Below are 21638 nucleotides of genomic sequence, written 5' to 3'. Positions count from 1 at the left end.
CCCAGCTGAGTTTTTTAAAAAATTTCCCCTAGAATCAGCACCCATCGCTGGTTCTTGTCTGAACCAATCTTTATATGATGCTTGCAAAATGGGTATTTTCCATGTTTTCTAACTCCAGCATGTACTCCATATTGACCAGTTAGCACTTAGCAATCTACACTAAGCAAGAAACCCTTGTCCTCCATTTTCTAATATTGTCAAAATGTGTTCACGGGTACTTACCGTTTTGATATTCTAAAATTTAGTGTATGCTTAGTTATGCTGGGGCTACTATTGCCTCATATTTAGCCAGTGTGGCATACCTGCATCTTTTTTTTCAATACATAGCATTTTCTTATTTTTCTACATAAAGAAATGCTTCAGGCTCATCTTGTATTCACCTTGCTGCTGCCCTGAAATCAGCCATTTCTTGAGGAGCCCTTGGATTTTTTTTGTTGATAATTATACTAGAGAGTAAAATCTAAGTACCAAGTGTGCTCATTGCACGTGTCGACAGAGCCACGAACTATTTAGATATATACACATGTATATACATATCCATTAAAATATACACATACATCTATATACGTATGCACAGAGATATTCTATATTCTTTACTTTTTTCCTTTATAACATAATGCACCAAGAATGATTTTTGGTTTTGTTTAAGAAACAGCATCTAACTATGTTGGCCAGGCTGCTGTCAAACTCCTGGCCTCAAGTGATCCTCTCACCTCAGCCTTCCGTGTAGCTGGGACTGTAAACACAAGCTATTCTTATGCACATACATATGTTAGAAATCCTGAGAACACCAAACCCACCCGCCCTATCCCCACCACATTCCAGTTAATCCTGATAGGGTTCTTTCTTGTCTTCACACATTTCATATTTGTATATCCTTCTTCCTTAGTGACAATGCTAACGGCAAATAGTGTTGATACTTGTATTTATTGACTCATTTGTTCAATCCTATAGTACATCTAAAAAAGCTTCAGAACTGCTTCACTGATACCACTGTAGAAAACAAACCTCCTTAAAAGTTCAGGTCAGGATTTGTTTGCAGTTTTCACCCCTAGTCCATCCAAGGCTGAGAGTATGTAGTCAAATACTGTGTTCCTAAGTTACTGGGGTTCTTTTTACCCACTTCAGTGTGTTTATGCCATTCATTTGAAATACAGTTGGGTTAATTTTTCAATTTGCTTTCAGTTTTAGGGTTTTTCTCCCCTACCTATCCTGGTTGATTTAATTTTATTGTTTGAATATGTAGAGCACTATCTTGTTTCTAAAAGTCAAAAGTACCAAAAGATACACTCAGAGAAGTAAAACCTTCCTCCTGTATCCCTTTCAGCCTTCTTCTGTCCCTCTCAGTGAGTCCTGGCCCCTTGCAAATAATTAGCTTTGTTGTTTTCTCTTTTATCCTCCCTGTGTTTCTTTGTATAAGCAAATATTTGTATGTTCTGTTATTTCACTTTTCTACCTACACAAAAGGTAGCATACTGTATATGTCTCTTTGCAGTTTGCTTTTCTTATATAACAATATTTCTTGAAAATTGCTTCGTGTAAATTCATAGAGATATTCCTCATTTTAATAGCTCCATACTTCTTCATTGTATGTATGTATATTCCATGTATTCTATTCATGGACCTTGAGGTTTCCAATATTTTGCAGTTACAAATAATGCTGCAATGAATAACCTCATGCATGTATATTTTGGTCTTGTTGGAGGTATGTCTATACAGTAAAGTCTTAGAAGTGATATTGCTGGGTCAGAGGATATTTGCATATGTCATTTGGTTAGCTATTGCCAAGCTTCTCTTCCATATGAGTTCTACCATGTTGCACTTCCATTAGCATCATTTTCTCGTAGCCTGTTCTACGACAGGGCCTGTTTCCTCGTAGCCTCTCCAGCAGAGTATATTGTCAAGCTTTTGGATTTTTGCCAGTCTGAAGGTGAGAAATAGTATCTCAGTGTAATTTTAGTTTGAGTCTCTTATTATAAGTGAACTTGAGCATCATTTCATATGTTTGACAGTCATTTTATATCTCCTTTTGTGAACTATTTGTGTCTTTTGTCTACTTCTCTGTAGGACTTTTGGTCTTGTTTTTCTCTTGATTTTACAAATTTCTGTTTATATTAAGAATATTAGCCCTTTGTGATATATATGAAAATATTTTCTCCTACTTTGGGTTGATGTGGTTTTAACACTTCCCATGTGATTCTAATATATAGCCAGGAATGAGAACCACTGGGGTAGTTTAAACTATACAAATCAGAGCTGCTTTTTAAAGGAGAATGCATAGAGAGAAAGGAATAAGCGTAGAGGACTCAGGCTTGGGTGACACTCAATAACTTGGAAACGAAGAATGAACTGCAAAGGAGATAAAGTGATGGATATTGTATATCATGAAAATCAAGTAGAAAAGAAGGCCAGGCATGGTGGCTCTTATCCCTGTAATCCAAGTACTTTGGGAGGCTAAGGTGGATGGATGGCTTGAGCTCTGGAGTTTGAGACCAGCCTGGACAACATGGCAAAACCCTGTCCCTACAAAAACATACAAAAATTAGCTGGGTGCGGTGATGTGCCTGTACTCCCAGCTGCTCAGGAGACTGAGGGGGGAGGATTGTTTGAGTCTGGGAGGCGGAATTTGCAGTATGCCGAGATTGTGCCACTACACTCCAGCCTGGGTGACAGAGTAAGACCCTGCCTCAAAAAAAATTTTTTTTTAAGGTAGAAAAGAATTGAAAGGAGGCAAGATTGTTCAGTAGTATTGATTACTGCATCCATGGAGAAGAGGAAGAAGAGGTTGCTGGATATGGTAATGACATTCATAGCCCTACCTCCCAGCACAACTTCATCCACTCATTCAAGCTGAAGGAAGACTCCCCTGATCTATGGGCAGTGGTTTTGTCCAGCAGTATTGCTCATGACCATAGGAGGCCTTTCCTGACAAACAGAAATGGAAGGATTATAGCCCAGCTGTATCATGACAGGGCCATAATTAATCAGTCAGCAGGCATTTATTAAACTCCTACTGAGTGCCAAGTACTGTTCTAGGCACAGAGTATCACAATAAGGACCTTATTTTTAATCTTTGCTTTTCTCTCACGACTTTCTAATAAATCGGAGGTTTCTTTTACCCAAGACCATTCATCTGTTTTGTCACGCATCCTCAACTCTGGGACAAACTTAGCGAAGTCCTCAGAATGAATGAGGGAAAAGCACTCTTGAGAAAAATGGAATCACTAGCAACAGCAAGGAGCTCTGGGTCAAAATGGTCTTCCTGGTGTTTGTGGCCTACCCTGTCCTCTCTCCTTGCTCCTAATCTCCCACCACCTTTCTACTTTTATTTTTGGTAATAGTTGCCTGGTGACTGCGGTTGGGCATAAAAGAAGGTGCATAAACTGGAAAAGTCCCTGTTGGCAGAAGCTTCTGATTTTTTTAAAAAAGCAAATGTTTTATGAGGAAGATGAGTAATTACTTTGGTCTTGAATGGGGGATTGAAAGCAGATATCAGCAGATAAAACATTTCCTGTTCCCAGAACCATAGCCTATAACATTTGATATTATAGTTAAAGATGCTACCACACCCCAAACACACACACATTTCTGATTCTCTCCATACAGGGAAGTACTGTTAGCAAAAAATATTTCACTGGTTTCTATTGCTGTGAGTGTTCACAAAGACAAATATAAATAAGGCTTTCTATCTTCCTTTAAGTTCAGAGTGAAAGTCTATATATTTGAGTGTACCTCATTCTAGTGAGCCTGGCTCAACCACCACTTTTATGTGCTGATACTTCTCATGCAAGCAGAAGGCTTTACTTAGCTTTGGGAATAGATGTATAAGTGGAAGCAAAAGTCATCTCTTGACAACCCCTCTTCTCTGCTCTGCACATTCGGCTAGGTTTGGTCAACAGAAGCTTAAACATCTGGTCAGTTCAGTCCTTTGGGGTAGTTGGGGTTTCACAGACAACCCATCAAGATTGATTGGCCTCATAACTGAATTAGCCAGATGTGTGGGCATTGTGTGCCCTTTCCTCAGCCTCCTTTCAATGTTGTTAGATGGAAGCAGACATACGATTAGCATGTTTGAAGATGATGTGTTTTTAGTGCATGAACAAAAGCTGCTGCCTTCTGCGGAGACTGTGGCTGTGCCCCAGACGTCAGCAGTATAATTATGACCGCTAAATTCAGCCCAGACCCCACGCTCAGATGCCTTGGTCTCAGCTGTCATTCGCAGGAGGGAAGATTGCAGAAGCCAAGGACTCAGGCTCTGATAATGCACTTTGAACTCTGCTTTATCGAGAGCCTTTCCCTCCCCACTGGCAGTTGCTCCTAGCTGTTCTCTGGCCATAGAACCTGCTGCCACCTCTAAGGAGAGTCTGTGCTGGAACGTGGGGATAAGGGGAAGTAGAGCTGGCTCCTCGAAAGCTCACGACTTCCAGGAAAGTCGTGAACATTTTCATTTTGGATCCTTACCTCATTTTCATTTTGGACAAGTCCCAAAATGAAAACAAGGTAAGAATCCTCACTTCCTATGCCTGTGTGACATGCTGTTCAGAGCATTATCCAGCATCTAGAAAACCTCTGTGTTAGGTTTGCATTGACCAGAAATCCTTGGCAGGAGATTTTGCTTTTGCCGTTTTCCTTGCCTAACTCTGTGTGTGAAGTATGTTTGAATATTCATTTCTATGGTTTTTGTACCACCTCTTTCTAACCACACTGATCTGCATATTTTCCTTAGAGCAAACCAGGCATTTTCATGTCTTCATAGCTTTGTTGATGTTTAATATTCCATAGACATCTCATCCTCAATGCATCCAAACCCATCCCTCCTCACACTTTCTTCCATGTTCTATTTAATGTTCTATTTGACGATCTACTGGTCCCTCAAGCTAGAAAGCATTATGTCTGATGACTTCTCCCCCACTTTCCACCAAGCCCTGTCTTGCTTAGAATTTCATCTCAAGCCCATTCTCTTCTCTAATCCCTCACTTCTCTAATTAATTTGTCACTCTCACCTGGACTATTATAACAGCCTTGCTGGTCCTCCTACCCCTAGGATCCCCTTCCAGCTAGCCTCCATCTCACAAAACCATGTCATTTTCCTGCTTTAAAACCTTCGTCAGTTCCCACTGCCTATAAATTAAGCCCATATGTTTAGCCTAGCATGCAGTCACTCTGAAGTCCACCATGAATCTTCTGCCACCAGTTTCCAAGAGAGGATGAGGATGATGGTTTGCTTCAGGATTGTGATCACCCTGTGGGCCTACCAGGAGGATGCCTGCAGCCAAGTAGGCCTGGAAGACAGGAACTGTCTCTGCCTGTGGCCCACTGAACTGTTCACTCCCTAGCATAGCTTTTCCTGCCTCCAAACCTGTCCTTGTTCACTTTTCTCTGCCTGGAATGTCCTTTCCCCACTTCTGTACCTGTCAAACTCCTACTTAGCCTTTAAGATCCAACTGATTTATATCTTTAGTGTGTAACTTTACATGGTTTGCCCACATAAAGTGAATCACTTCTCACTCCATTCTCTGTTCCCCCACAGCAATTTTAGGAGACCATTTTATTGTTTTAAAGATTGCAATCAAAGCTTCAAAAAACAGAGCTTAACATGTATCTCCTCCTTACACACCCTCTTCCTCCTGCTCCTCTGATTCTACTGCTGGTGGCCCTGACCAGGTCTCTAACCTGGGAAGGCCATCCAGTCTCCCTTCTGTCTACTAAGGAGGTAGGGTAGCCAGCTCCCTGTTCAACACCCCATCCACTGTAGGAAGGAATGGCTGGTAATAGTAATTGAAGGAAAAATAACAATAGTTATCATTTTTTTGGTAAAAGTTCTGGACTAAGGCTTTTATCTCTTTTAATACTTAAAATAACTCTGCAAATTAGGGACTCTTATTATCTACATTTTCCATATGCATAAACAAGGGAACCAAGCAGTTCAGTAACTTAACCAAGGTTTACCACTAAGTGCCAGAGCCATTATGTTATTATAGCTATGATTAGGCAGAATTCCAGTGTATGTCCCCAGAGCTCTATAGGGCCTACCCTGTCCTCTGTAGGTTCTAGCATAAAATAGATGCTCTAAAATATTGGTTGGTTGGTTGGTTGGTTGGTTGGTTGGTTGGTTGGCTGAATGAATGAATCAGTGTTCTTCCCATTGAACTTGCCTGCAGGCATAAGAGGGACTGGCTGAATGTCTGCAGCTTATGCCAAGAAGTATGGATTTTGTCTCATCTCCTAATGCCCAGCTGCACACAGACATGTTCCCTCCCACTCAGTAACAAACTGCCTGGAACTCTTTCCTGGCTCATATTTACAAGAGAATGTGATAAATTCTGTATTGATCCTTCCTGTTCCACTGTAAATTTTGCAAAAGATGATTAAATAGAGCAATAGAGTCTGCAGGCATTGTGGCTCAATATGTTGTGGACTGGCGTATCGACCTCCTCCATCCAAAGGCAGCCAGCGCCTATCTCAGCTGCCCCAGACGAGTAATTAAAATCCTGTGAGACTGGGATTTAAAATCCAATCATATCCCTGAATCAAGCCTTCTAGCCTCCCCATGTGACGAGTGCAATAAGGTAACGGCAGGAGCATGTTTATGTCTCTGTTGAAGCAGTCCCCATAGGGTGGGTAAGAAATGGAGACTTGGGTAGCCCTGCTGGCTAAATCATTTCACCCTGACACCACAGCCACTTGTAAGACAATCTGTAGGTACATAAACAAGTCCTAGCCAAAGACCAAAACTCAAGGTATAAGAGCAAAATGTCATGCACAAAAGTCCACAAATTCTGCTTCACTGTACACTTATATTCTCACAGCCAGTAGTTAGCTTAAGCAAGTGATTTGGCCTTGATTAAACTGTTACATGGCCTTTAGTAACCAAATGCATTTTTAAATTTCCACAGGAGCTCTGACTTAATCTAAACTAAAGCCAGCCTTCCCTGTGCTGAGGCCTGTAATCATAGCACAAGATCCTATTGAAATAAACTTGTCCATCTCCCCTCAGCTGGATCAGAAGTGCCTTAAAAGCAAGAACTGTATCTTCTTACTCACTTTTGTATCCCTAGCACCTACCATGGTGCCAAACACACAGAAGACTCAAAAAGTGTCTTTGAATGAATGGATAAGTGCAAGTTAACAATTAGTCTTGAAAAAATATCTGTAAACCCATATATAAGTAGCAAACCCCCTAAGTGGTTGTCCATTAAATGAGTGAACACTTTTAGTGCTGGAGAACTCAGTTGTTCTTGAGGCTGCTCATATTCTGTTTTTAGATATTCTGATAGTTAGAAATTTAGCCAAAATCTGCTTCTAAGGGTTTTAATATTACCCTTGGATTAATGTAGAATTAATCTAATCCCAGTTTTACATGATGGCCCTTCAAATGCATGTTCTCCTGAGCTCTTTTTTTCCAGCCTAAACCCACTACTTCCTTAAGCCATTTTTCTCACATGGCCTCTAAACCCTTTCCTGCCTCAATCACATTTCCCAGAACAATCCCCACTTTGTTTCTTTTCCTAAACCTGTGACTTCCTGTGTATTTCCACTAACTTTCATCACATTTGCATTAGCTCTTAATGTCAGTCTTCCATCAGGTGTATTTGGTACCCTTCCCACCTTAATTACAGCTACAGGTTTGATGAGGAAGATGTCCCCGTGATATCCATGTCAGAGGTAAACATGCTAAATGGACCAAGTGTTTGCTGCCACTGGAAACTCCTTCCAGACCTCTGATCCATCAGTGACCCACCCCCTTGGGTCTCTTTAGTCTATCAGTCATTTACTAACATTCCATGTGGTACTGGCATCCAGCCCACATTTCTCCATGGTGACCACAGGATTATCCTGAGGCATCCCATCAGGTGTCTCATGAAGTCCATATTTGCCCTAATTGTACCTGCTTGAGAAAACAGGTCATCCTGATATGATAGAGAAAGGAGAGGTAAGTCTGGCATGACATGGCTTCTGTGCACCCATCCTGATGCCTAGCGATCAACACCATTCCTTTTCTAGCCGTTCACAAAGCATTCTTAGTAACACATCTGATTGTGGAGACAAGACATATGTGTGAAAGTCTGTGATCAGGTAACCACTGTAGTGGTTGAAAGGAAGAAATGATCTGTAGGCTCGAGTGGTCTGGAAAAGCTTCAGGGCAGAGAAGATGAACCTGAGACTTGCAGGACATGAAGTCTAAGTGGTGGGCAAAGATGAGTTTGGCACCACAGAAGAGAACAGCGGTAGCCCAGTGTAGGCCAACCCTTCCACTCAGTGCTGAGGAAATAAAGCCACAGGGTGGGCAGAGGCTGAGACAGTGTGGGTGGAAAGAGCCCTGGACTAGTGGGCGTGGGTTCTAGCTCCCACTCTCCTACTCGTAGTCTCTGTGACCTTGAGCTCTAATTTCCCTCCCTCAGGCCTCTCCACTTCTCCCGTCCTTTTTTCTTTAGTGTTCAGTGCACTATCTTCTGCTCTTCTCCAGCTGTTGCTGTGCTTTCCCATCTCCTCAGCTACCCAATGCCTAGCTCCCTTGTACCAGGGGGAGGGGGAAGAATCATCATCCTCATCTCCTTACTCCCCTGACATTTACCGTACTATATCGACATTATTCCTATCCCTGTCTATCTTTCACTAGTCTGAGTTCTGCCCAAGGGCCAGAACAAGTCTGATTTCATACAGTGGAATGAGGAATGTCTGGATCCATTCCATTAAAACTGTCTCTGTTTCCTAAACTTTAGAAATCTGCCTTCCTGAAGGCAAGGGGTCACATCAGAGCATGTCCACTGGGGGGTTGGGACTTGTGGATGGCCTTCTAGGAGGTCAGTTAATGTGTGTTACCATTCCCCGGGCCCCCAGAAAGGGAGGAGGAAAGGGAGCGTCATTTTGTTCTTTTTTTTTTTTTTTTTTTTAATGAGATAGAGTTTCTTCTGTTGCCCAGGCTCGAGTGCAGTGGCACAATCTCAACTTAGAGCAACCTCCGCCTCCAGGGTTCAAGTGATTCTCCTCCCTCAGGTTCCTGAGTAGCTGGGGTTATAGGCACACACCACCACGCTTGACTAATTTTAGTAGAGATGGGGTTTCACCATGTTGGTCAGGCTGGTCTCGAACTCCTGACCTTGTGATCCGCCCACCTCAGCCTCCCAAAGTGCTAGGATTAAAGGTGTGAACCACTAAGCCTGGCATTTTTTCCTGTTTCTACAAAGCTGTCTATCCCAAACCTACTGCTAGAGACTCCTCAATCTTGGCTGTGGAGCATCTAAGCATACAGGAAGGAAGGAAAAAAGATTATTTTTCTCTCTTTTTGAATAATCAGGCCTTTGGAAGGTAGCACTTTGTGGTGGAAAACCAGACCTGGCTTCCTTTCCTAAAAAAATACTTTTTAATTATGTAAAATATCAAACATGTACAAAAGAAAAATAGTATAATCCCCATGTTAAATCCCAGCTTTACTATTTATCTGCTGTGTGATCATGGGCAAATTATTTCAGTTCCTCAAGCCTCTACTTTCTCAGAATTTTTGTTCAATGAACAGTTCAGACACTGTGTATAAAGGCATTATACCCAACAAGTAAGCCTGTAACCTTTCCCATTGCTCTTCTGCTAGACTCAGCTAACTCATCTGTAAGCTAGAAAAAATAATACCTCTCCTGCTGTCTTCACCAAGTTGTTAAATCCATGGACGTTGTCAGCACAGGATATGGTACATAACAAGTGCCCAGTAAGTATTTTTCATTACAGAGGAGGCTTATCTGCAGGTGTGCGTGTCTGCGTACATACGTATGTTGAATAGGACTCAATGGTATGGTTTATGAAAAAAGCTCAAGATATCAGGAGGCCAGGGCTCTCTATTCCCAGGTCTTCTGTGCTTCCTGCAGCATTCTCAACAAGTCTCTTCTCTCTCACCTTCAGCCTCTGGGAAAGTAGAGGAGAAGTGGCTCTGACCTAAGCAGTCCTGTACATACTGGATATGAAGACTAAACCAAGATATGAAAGTGGCAGGCAAGGATCCTGAGGCTGAGGGCCAGGAAAAGGAGTGAGTAGGGAGGACACTAGGAGCCCAGAAGGGAGAGCACTGATCACTGGAGGAGGAGAGAACTGAGCCTTGAAGAATGGGTAGGACCTCGATAATCAGAGAGGCCACAGGTGGTGATAGAGTGGAGCTGAGCATGGACCAGGCCTGACTTAACTTCTTCTGCCACCACTTCTCATATGTGGTCATCCTCTCACTCTCTCTGTGTCTGAATGTTTCCTTGATGAGGAGCTTGCAACCAAAAAGAACAGATCCATCCACACTGACATATCTCTGATTATGGGAAGGATTTCCCATAATTAGAAGTTTCAGCAAAAACTTCTAATTTGAGATAGTCAGCAGACTGCTACAATAGTGACAATCAGGGTGAAGGTGGAAAGCCACTAGCAGTAAATAGAAAAGCAAGAGTAAAAAAAAGAAAAGCAAGGGTGAATGTAAAAGTTATTACAAAGAACATTGTACACCTGTAGTCTTTCTTTCCAATCATTTTTGAACTTGTTAATCTAATTAGTCCTCACAAAGCCCTTAGAGGTAGGTAGGGCAGCAACCATTACCACCAGAGAAGTAAAGCAAGTGCCCTGGATCACACAGCCAGGAAAGGCAGCCTCTCACTGGCGTCCCAGCCCAGTGCTCTTTCAGAGGGAAGGGATGGGTCATGGGAACTGCAGTGTGGTGGAATCGTATGACTAGAAGGGCAGTGTGCTGACAGAACCGGGGCTGGGGAGGGGCATGAGTGTCAATGTTAATAGTAATAGACTGACATACTTGTATGGGACATTAACTGTTGTTGTTGTTGTTAAGCCCTCTTATACACATGATCTTATTTGAGGAAGGCAAGGACCAGAACAGAGTAGTGTCAAGGAAGGAGGGAGTGACAAGCCTCCTCCCACCCCCTCAGCTTATGAGCTTTTCCCACCAGCAGCGATCTGAATTCCACCTCCACCCCAATTTCAGCATTCTCCCTAGGGAAAGCAGGTGGGTCTCTCTCTCCAACCACTTCCTCCCCACTTCCCACCTACAGAGAATAGAGGGTACCTGGGCCTGACCTAACAGCTTCTGCCACCCAGGCAGAGAGGTTTCTGGAACCAGCAAAGAAACTGGGGACTTTAGTCTACAGGAAAAAGGTACATGGTTATGCACTTGCTATCAGGAAGGTTCTCCTGGGGCAGAAAGAACAGCCAAGTTCTGTGTGGCCTCAGAAGATAGCACCGAAAGAGAATACAGTTCAGTCATCTGGCAAATATTATTGAGCTCCCATCCCATGCAAGCATATATAGCAGTATATCAAACATAGTGTCTGACTTCTAAGAACTCTCAGTCTTAGATGAGACAGACTTTAATGCAGGATGACCAATGCAGTAAGCTGGAAGCAGTAGGGCCTATGGGAGCAGAAAGGATGGTACTCAACCTGGGGTGGAAGGGAAACAAGGGAGGCTTCCTGGAGGAGAAGTCTGGACTTAGTCTTAAAAGATAAACAGGTGTTTTCAGAAGCAAGATAGAAGTGGGGAGCAAATCTGGGGCTCATACAAAAAAATCTGCCCTCAGTTAAATGGGGGACACCCCTGGCAGAGCCACGAGCTTGGGGCTGGGTACTGGGGACATTCAGAGAAGCCTGAGTGACCACCTGTTTGAGATGTAATAGAAGGGAGTATCTTCTTAGGAAATTAGAAGAACTCACCATTTTTCCACTTGGAGAGTCAATAATTGTGTCAAATCAAAGGCAGGTGCTGAACCAGAGAAGAGAAGTGGGCTTCCTCAGCACCAGCGAGCCAGGGCTTCACTCCCACCACCACCACTGCTACTGCTTTACCTTGCCCTGGGTGATGAGGTCCAAACCAGCCACAGTGGCACCAACCAGAATCAGCCCCACGACCACCCACCCTCCATGCTACTCTCCTGGCCCAGACCCTATTGACAGATCCCCCAGAATCTGAAGGAATTCAAGACAAATGGTTAAGAGGATGGAGTTAATAAAATTTGAAAAATTGAGGCCTGTCACTCCACTAAACTTTTTTCAATACAACTGACAGAAACATATTTCCCCAATGAGTGACCTTCCACAGCTGTAGCGGGCAGGCACAGCCGCAGCAGTGCTGCCAGGAAGCCAGTCTGCTATTTATCAAATATTATAAGCTGGGACACACTAATCTGGAGAAGGAAAGGAGGGGAGGGGTCCTGCATCACACTGCCTGGGGTGCTCCAGGTGTTTGCCCCAGCCCCAGACAGCCAGTGGGAGGTGACGGATGGCCTGCGATTAGCGCTCCCCACCTCCATCCAGCCCTTTCACTTGCTCCCAGAGGCCTAGCCCTCTAGACCAGCTGCTTGTCCCGAAGGGGCCCTGGGTGGGAGGCAAGGGGAGGTCAGGCCAGGGCACGGGCCATCCTGATGCCCCTGGAGAGGGCAGGCGGGCGAGGCCCAACGTGGTTATTTATTGGAGTGTAATGGTTTGTGGCCGTTGGTCGTGGAGGTGAAATCGATCAATAGTAGAAGTCAGGTTCTATCAATTATTACAGCAATTAGTCAAGTCAGAGCGAGGGTGCAGGGCTGGGGTACTAATATTAGGTGGACACTATCCATGGTACCCCCACCTCAGCCTTCTTGAAGTGGGGGCAGATGTGCTGCCCTGAGGCTCCAGGACCTTAGGGAGCCTTCCCCATGAGTGGTCAGGTGGAGCCTGACCTGAGAGCCCCCTGGGCTGGAGACAGGCCTAGTACTGCTTTAAAAGGAGCCCCTGTGCTGGCTGGCCCAGATGCAGATGTCCTACCTGTCCCTATCCCATCCTTTATGAGAAGTGACATGACTCCTACTAGAAATTACTCAGTGGCCAATGTTTATGGCACACATTTTTCATTCTGTAAGCAAATATAGATCACTGACAGCACTTGTTTGAAGAGGCTAATCTCACTTTCCGTACGTTCTTCTACTGTCTTTCTCTGTCACCTTCGCTCCTCTTCCCCCTCCTCTCTCCCATTTCTTTCTTTCTATCCATTTTTCTGCTCTTCTCTTTGCCCTTCTTCCCCTTCCAGAGGTCTCTCCCTAATCCTCCCTTCTACTGCAGCTCATATCTAGTGACAGAGCTCCCCTTGAGGCTAAGAAAGGAGAGACCTTTCCACTGCTTCATTGCATCTCCCTTTCTGCCTCCACTGGTTTAGCTCTGGGGGAAGGGGAGGATCCCCTCTGCCACTGGCCCCTCAGCCCTTGCGCTGGAGAAAGCAGCTCAGTGGGGCTGGGCCAGGAAGACTGGGCCAGGCGAACAAGTCTCTGAGCACTTTGTTCTTTCCTGAGCCTCCCAGTGCTGCCTGTCCCTCCTTCAGCACACTGATGACGCTCAGCCTGTAATCTCTTGTCCCCGTGAGCTCCTGGAGAGGTGGACTCGAACTCTAGGTAGGACCTAATAATCTTAAAGACAGGAAGAGGCATCTGCAAAAGAGAAAATAAATGGTTACAAGGATGGGAAGAAAACCTGAAAAGTGGTTTTATAGAACTCAAAGGAGAGAGTGGCCAAGGTATCAGTTGCTACAGAACAGTCAAGGAATATAAAGAAGGAAACTATTCATTGGCTCTGCCAATCCCCCATCATCCTGCACACAGAGGCTTGCAGATACACAGTGCCCAGTAAGTGCTAATAGAATTGAAAGAAAGGATGAGGCTCCGACTGAGCTTCTGAGGACTTGCCCAGTAGTTAGGAAGACCACAGACAGACTCCTTCCTAGGGAGGTTGCACTTTGTCCTGAAAGCAAAGGCCAACTGAAGACTTTTTCAGCGGGGGTATATTGTGCCACCCTTGTGAGAGTAGAGAATTGGAGTTAGGAAAACCTGGGGGTTGTTTTCACTCATAGTTCAAGCAAGTAAAGCTAGCTTAGTGACCTCAGGCTAGTTATTTTACTTTTCTGAACCTATAGCTTGGGGATTTTAATTCCTATCCCTCAGGGTAGTTGTGAGGATTAAATGATAAAATGTATGGAAAGTACCAAGCACAGTGCCTGGCACAAAGTAAGTGCTCAATAAATACCAGTATTACTATTATTACATTGTGACTCCAATGATCTGCCCAGGAGACATGAAAACATGCCTACACAAAGACTTGTATGTGTATGTTCATTGCACTGTTTATATAATAGCCAAAAAGAGGAAATAGCTTAAATGTCCATCATCACCTGATAGACAGATAAATAAAATGTAGTATATCCACAGAATGGAGTATTATTCAGCCATGTTGGATGAACCTTGAAAACATTCTGGTAAACTTGAAGAAGTCAGATATAAAAGGCCTCGTATTATACGACTTTATTCATATGAAATATCCAGAATAGGCAAATCCATAGACAGAAAGTAAACTGATGGTTGCTGGGGCTGGGGGTACGGGGAGTGTCTGACAATGGGTAGGAGATTTCTTTTGGAGGGGGGTAAAAGTGTTCAGGAATGTTATATTTTAAACCACTGAATTGTATACTTTTTTTTTTTTTTTTTTTTTTTTTTTTGAGATGGAGTCTCGCTCTGTTGCCAGGCTGGAGTGAATTGGCATGATCTCGGCTCACTGCAACCTCCACCTCCTGGGTTCAAGTGATTCTCCTGCCTCTGCCTCCCAAGTAGCTGGCACTAGAGACACGCACCACCACACCCAGCTAATTTTTGTATTTTTAGTAGAGGTGGGGTTTGTGTTGGCCGGGATGGTCTCCATCTCTTGACCTATGTGATCCGCCCACCTTGGCCTCCCAAAATGCTGGGATTACAGGCTTGAGCCACCACGTCTGGTCTGAATTGTATACTTTGTTTGTTTGTTTGTTTATTAGACAAGGTCTCTCTGTTGCCCAGGCTGGAGTGCAGTGGTACGATCTCTGCTCACTACAACCTCCTCCTCCTGGGATCAGGCAATTATGCCTCAGCCTCCCAAGTAGCTAGGATCATTTCTTTTTAAGTAGAGACTTGCAATAGGAATACTTCTGTATGATGATATAAATGTTTTCACATACTGGATTGAGAAACACTGGTTTTCACTGTCCATCAACAGTGGTTGGACACCCACCTGAGCCATGCCCTGTGCTAATTGGATCCCCAGCCAGTCCATTGTATCCCGTGGCAGGGTCTGAGTCTCAACCTTCTTTACTTCAGACAATACTTCCTGAGTGAGAAAGAAGCTAAAGAAGTACTAGAAAATTATTACCTTAATGTTCCGTGTAACACACATTTATTGAGCATCTGCTGTGTACAACGCAGTTTTCTAATTATGTTTCTGTCTTCCTGACTTGAGAGGAGTACCTTTAGGGCAGGGCCAGATGTGATGCGTTTGTGTCCTCAGGCCCCATTCATTCAGGGTCTGCCTAATTGAATGGAATGGGTGGTTTTTGAAGAAGAGAGTGAGGTGCTTAAACCTGGGCTTTGGGAAGGCTGTGATAGCACAGAGAGTCAGAATGACCTTTCCTCCGTAACTGGCAAGGCTGGCATAAAGTAGACAGTGTATACAGGCTTATCAGCTGTCATTACTTAGAGAGAAGGTAGATACATGGCCCCAAGCTAACCCCTTCTTCTTGTCATACTCAGTCTTTGTCCTTAAGTCACAGGAATTAATGATTGGAAGAAATGACCCCCCCAACACACACACACACACACTCTCACTCACTTACTCACTGACAGCTAGAGTGGCATAGCCAGGTTGCTAATGGTGCCCCTGTCCTTCCAGGGGACTCAGCTGACTCAGACAGACAGGAAATGCCCAGAGGTAAGAGAGCATAAAAGGAGAGGAGCAGAAAACAGAAAGAAGGGGAACCATTTAATTGTTATTTGAGATATTCTCTGCCTTAGAAAGGAACCCTTTATATAGCTTCATGAATGAATGTTATCTGTATGCTGATACTTTGGAAAATGTGGACATTTTAATGAATGCATGTATGAAATTGTGTGTTTATATGTAGTTGTGCTGGGTATATTAACCTGTGTATTTGGCATATTTTGTTAGCACGTTCAGCAGTGTGTATTTGTATATGTGTAACACATCCATGTGTGTGTAATATGTTATTGAACATGTGTGCATGCACATGTAGGAGCCCCAGTACCATGTTTTTCCCACCATTTGTGACTGTCCAGGGACATTCCCAACATAGAAATCAGAGCCCCAAGCCACCTCCAAGGGAAGGCTGAGGTCCCACTGATCGCTCATAGAGCCTCTGACCATTTATCCTTCTTCTCTTGCCAGGAGCCAACCCCCTGCAGAGGAATGAAATGGGACACACACCCTTGGATTATGCCCGAGAAGGGGAAGTGATGAAACTTCTGAGGACTTCTGAAGCCAAGGTAAGTCTCAGGGAAGGGAAGAGGCCTGTAGACACTCCATGCATCATTTAATCTTTCACTCATTCAATTATGTCAGGATTTACACCAAAGGCCACTTCTCCTTAGGTAATTATTATCTGTTTAAATACAAATCCAGCCCACAGTCTCATCAAGAATAGGAGGCTGCCCCTGTCATGACCAAGGAGCGGCCTTGGCCACTTCTGGCTTCTGAGCATTACCTTTAAATGTGGTTTATGAAGTAATGGGTCCTTTTCAGAGGAGGGGGCACTAGCCAGACAAAATCTTTAGCCCACGTAAAGATTTTAGTCATTTTTCCTAGGCCTCATGTTCTACAGCCTCATCAAACAATCTTTTCCCATCATCACTCTTTCTAGAACTATTCCTTCACCTTTCCCCTCCACACACACTCCAGAGAGCCTGGTATAGAATCTGAGCCAAAATAGAATCTGAGCCCAAAAATCCTCCATTCTAATTCTGTCTTCTCAACCAAACTTTTGAACTCTCGAGAACAGGGCTAAGTCTTCCACCTCTCCCAGCCACAGAGCTGTAACTCAGGAACTACTGGACAGAATCCAAGAACTAGAATCACAAATCTCAGAGCTGGCAGGGACCTTAGACATCAAGTCCAGTGATGGGAAATCTTACAAAAGCACAAACCAATAAATCAGAGGAAAATTGAGTTGTTCGAGTTGAAGGAGAAAGATGGACTAGAGCACTGCCCACATGGCCTGCCCTTCCCTCCTGGGGCAGCCTCTGAGCGGACTCTGCTGTTGGCACAAGTTTCAATCTCGGAAACCTAAATCAACTGACTTGTTTTACTCCTGGAGAAACGAACCCAGGGCTGTGATGTGGCTTGCCTTTGGTCCCAGAGTGAGTTAGCATCAAAACTGAACATAATAGGCTTTACTATAAGGTCATATGGTAGGTTCAGTGGCAGGACAGGGACTGGAAGACCTGGTTTTTTACTTTCGCTCTTATGCCCTTTCCAGCATCATGGAGTCTCTTATCCACAAAGTGGCTGAAGTACCTTGAGATGATTCAGTGTGGCAAGTCCCACCTAGTGGCAAATATTCTCTGTCTTGAGTCTGAGCACTTAGCTCACTGGACTGCGACTGAAGAGATGTGGGTTCTAATCTTAGCTTAGCCACTCACTGCCCATGTGACCTTGGGCTAGCACCTCCCCTCATTAAAGCTCAGTCTTCTGAGATGTGAAAACATTGTACTAAATGTCTTCTAAGGTTCTAGGCAACAAATGATCGTCTGTGGATCAGTCAGTATAAGCTAGATGCTGCTATTGTAACAACCCCAAATTTCAGTGGTTTAAAACAAAACAAGATTTCTATTTGCCTTATGTTGCATGTTCCTTGTGGTTAGGGATGAGGGGCAGGCTCTGTTCATCCTAGGCACTTAGGGATCCCAGCAGGCAGAGCAGCCACCCACGGGAATGTTGCTGGTTGCTTGCCAGAGGGAAAAGGATGCTCTGAAGGGTCTTACATCTACAGTTAAATGCTCAGCCTAGAAGGAAGAGCCCTTCCTTCCACTCACTATTCATTAGCCAGAATGAATCCCATGTTTCAAATCAATCATAAGGGAGCCAAGAAAAGTAATCCTACCATGTGCCTAGAATGGGAGAACTGGAAATATTTGGTAATCAACACGAACCGTATAGATTTTGCCTCCCTGGTATTTTTAGTAACTGTCTTGCTGTAATTTCTTCCAGAGAAGGGAAGGAATTAGGAAGGGTGACTAGCTTTTCACAACCCATCCCCAGGGGCCCTTGTGACCAGAAAGAACTACTAAATTTCAGAAGGCAAATGCTTCTCTCCTTTTTTTCAGATTTTTCTCTCCTAGGAGCAGGTCAGGAGATCGGGTCAACTTCCCCAAGAGCCTTAAGGAAATCCCTCAGCACTGTTGCACGTAACTTTAGGGACTGCACTCTCATCATCAGCTCCCTTTTCTAGCTCAGTTGCTGTCCCCTGAGAGACCAGCCCTGGACTTGACCAAGAGTACCTGTAGTTTTTGAGCTTGTGTAACATACAGCAGGCACTGGTCTGGCCATTGAAGCAAGAGAACAGGCCCATTTGTACCAGTGCTGATGGAGGGGTTAGGCTTACTGAGGGACCCTTAACAAAATTTGGCTGCCCAAGGGAGGTGGCTTGATATTGGCCACATTATTACAGGGCTAATGTCCAGAGTGAACAAATGGCAGTTGCAATCCCCTGTGCTGGTCAGACCCTTCTGGAGCATGGAGGGCAACTACAGATACCATATTCAAAGTAGACACTGACCTCTTAGAATCTGTGCAGAGAAGGGCAGAAGGGTGGCAAGAGGAACTGTGCCATGAGAAAAAGCTGATGGTAATAGGGGCATCTGGCCAGAAGAGGAGGAGCACAGTAACAGCTGTGAGTGAGAGGGAGTGAGATTTAGTCCGTGGCAAAGCCAGAGTAGCTAGGCTTATTGGGCAGCAGCTTCAGGGAAGAGCCCCCTAACACAGCTGTTCCCACTATGGAGGGGCTGCGTTAGAGGCTAAGAAGACCACTTGGAGCCAGTCCAGGGAGTCCATAGCTCTCAGCTGGAAGTCCATTTCATCTGTTGTCACCTCTGTGCACTTGATCCCTTCATCCAGTCCGGACTCTCTCCATCCTGAATGTGCCCTCTGAGCAGCTCCACCTAATTTCTCTGCTGTCCCATAAGATTCTACCTATGTGGGCCGGGCATGGTGGCTCACGCCTGTAATACAAGCACTTTGGAGGCCAAGGCGGGCGGATCACCTGAGGTCGGGAGTTCAAGACCAGCCTGACCAACATGGTGAAACCCCGTCTTAAAAAAAAAAAAAAAAGATTCTACCCATGTGAAGCACTCCTCAGCTCTCCCTGGATGTCAGCAGCATCAGCTTTCTCTCAGTTGTTCAACATCTACTTGGTCATGCATTCATTCTGTTCTGCTTTATTCCTCCAAACTGCAAAAAGCTACCTCTTCAAGATTGTGAGTAAGAAAGAAGCAGCTGCCTCTGAGTTCAGGCCCTCCATCTGTAACATAATGACTCAGGCCTGGAGGCTTTTGAAGCTCCAGCCTGGACCTCATCTCCTGGCTCTTTGTCTAGACATGGGTTGCTGCCACTCTGATCTTGTCTGGCTCCCCTTCTGTCCGCCCAGCATCCCCCTGCCACCCAGCTCAGCCTCCTCCACCTACACCTACCACTCATAGTCAAATTATGCTCATAGAAAACTTGTATTAAAGTCATATGTCTCATTATAGAAGTTTTAGAGATACAAAGAAAGTAAAATGAAGAGAATTAAATAATATAGTACATATTACAAATGACATCTATGTGCCAGGCTGTGGGCTGGATGGAAAGAAGACTGATGAGTAAAATATTCAGGGAGCTACAGTTTGATAGGGAGACAGGCAAGTAAGCCATGACACCACTGAGTCATCAGTGGTATGACTTATCAAGGAAGGCTTCCTGGAAGAGATGACAACTGAGCTGAATTTAATTCAAAGCACTCTAGCCCTCCCACCAGACATAACCACTATTAATAGTCTTAATTGTTTATAATAGTAGTAGATACCATTTTTATCAGATGCATCTAGGTACTGTGTCAGGTGCTCAAATATATATTTTTTCTAATCCTGTGGCCTTTGAAGTAGTTCTTTTTACCCCTGTTTCACAGATGGGAAAACTGAAGCTGCAGGAAAGCAAGCAGATGATTTACAGAAAACCAAGTTGTTAGAAGTGACTATTAGGAATAAAATGAGAGAGTTCCTCTTAGGACCCTGTATGAGCCTTCTCTGGATCATGTCTATGTATAGTTACATAGATAGCCTTTAAAAAAACAAAAAAATGCTGTTGGCAGTCTACCATATATACCAGGAGTGTTAAACTTGGCAGCCGCATTTTATGTAGCCATCCAGCATTTTCCAAAAATGTGAATTTAATGCTTTGGGATTGGGAGTGTGTACTCTCTAGCCCAGGGCCCCCATTCCGTCTTGTATTATGTCCTTGATTATCAATCAGACACTTTTGTTTCCTACTTGGCCCTAAAGATCCTATTCAATATTTGGAATTTGCTTTTTATTCACTTAATATTATTGGTGATTTTTTCATTTAAAATTATCCAAAAGCCTAATTTTTTATTTAATTCTGCACTTTAAAATGCGTCATTTACCCTAGAATCTCTGTCACCTTAAGTGGTCCGAATGATGTGTCCCTCACTGTTGGCTTCCTCAGTTCTCTCAGTATCCTCTGCGCCGAAGCCTCCTTAGGCCTCCTGAAAATATGCAGAGGTGACAAGGCCCAGCCCCTGTCCCTGAGTTTGCCATCTGTCTGGGGGAGGGGCAGGTACTCTAAGCTCTGATACCTGCAGACTGATTTGTCTTAGGAGGGTTCTCAGAGTTGGTAGAGTATCCAAAAAAGCGTGGATCACCTCCTGTCAGAGAGAGCAGGGCAGGCTTCAAAGAGGTGGTAGCCTGTAGTCTCACTTTGAAGGATTTCAATAGATGGAGAGTTTAATTCTTAAAGCCAGGACCATTTTCATGTCTTAACTAAGAGATGAAGGAGACGTAGAAATATATCTCTGTTGACATGATAGCAGATAAAACAAAAATATGGGGAGCTATCCCATGATGAATATTCAGCTGAGGGGAATGTGCTTGTGCCAGCCTGCATCTCCACTCCCAATCCTCACTGCACCGAGACTCACGAGGAATTTATTGCTCATTTTAATCACACCCAAAGAATGCATCGGCAGGAATATTAGGCAGATAGGCCTATCCTATATATTTTATTTGCATATCCCAGTGACAGGATCACAAGAACATTTCCTCTCTCTATATTTTTTCATTTGCTGCAGGGGTAGCTGGGGATGTGGTACTCCCCTGGGCCTGCATTCCAGGCTGAGAGCCTGGGTGCTCCTCTCAGAACTGAGTGCAGCCCTGCAGGATGGGAGAGGAAGGGGACACAGGAGGATAGGAGGGTTATGTTCTTCCTCCCCTCCCGGCCTCGCTCAGCCCATTCTCTGCTTTGCCTCTCATTACAGGTGCCAGCTTGCCACATGCCTGGCTCTGTACTTGGCCCTGTGTTACTACGGTATGGGCCAGACATAGTGCTAAGTGCTTTTTAGGGACCAACTTCCTCTTTCTCTTTTTTTTACTTTATTTTTCTTTTTTTCTTTTTTTTGAGACAGAGACTTGCTCTGTTGCCCAGACTTGAGTGCAGTGGCACAGTCTCGGCTCACTGCAACCTCCTTCTCCCAGGTTCAAGCAATTCTCCTACCTCAGCCTCCCAAGTAGCTGGGATTACAGGGCGACCCACCTCAACCAGCTGATTTTT

The 21638-nt window shown here is 44.3% G+C and overlaps 1 protein-coding gene across 2 annotated transcripts in view; it reads left to right on the top strand.

The window, feature by feature from the left end:
* The window catches only part of CLPB (caseinolytic mitochondrial matrix peptidase chaperone subunit B), a 148307-nt gene that overhangs the window by 90877 nt on the left and 35792 nt on the right, over nt 1–21638 (top strand). For both annotated transcript variants that reach the window (XM_017532932.2, XM_017532933.2), the window contains one exon: nt 16209–16306. In XM_017532932.2, coding sequence (XP_017388421.1) covers nt 16209–16306 — 98 coding nt within the window. The remainder of the gene's footprint in view (nt 1–16208; nt 16307–21638) is intronic.

Source organism: Cebus imitator, unplaced genomic scaffold, assembly GCF_001604975.1.
Source record: "Cebus imitator isolate Cc_AM_T3 unplaced genomic scaffold, Cebus_imitator-1.0 Scaffold79, whole genome shotgun sequence".
NCBI lineage: Eukaryota > Metazoa > Chordata > Mammalia > Primates > Cebidae > Cebus > Cebus imitator.
The sequence above is the reverse complement of the archived record's forward strand: the minus strand, read 5'-3'. Positions and strand labels throughout refer to the sequence as shown.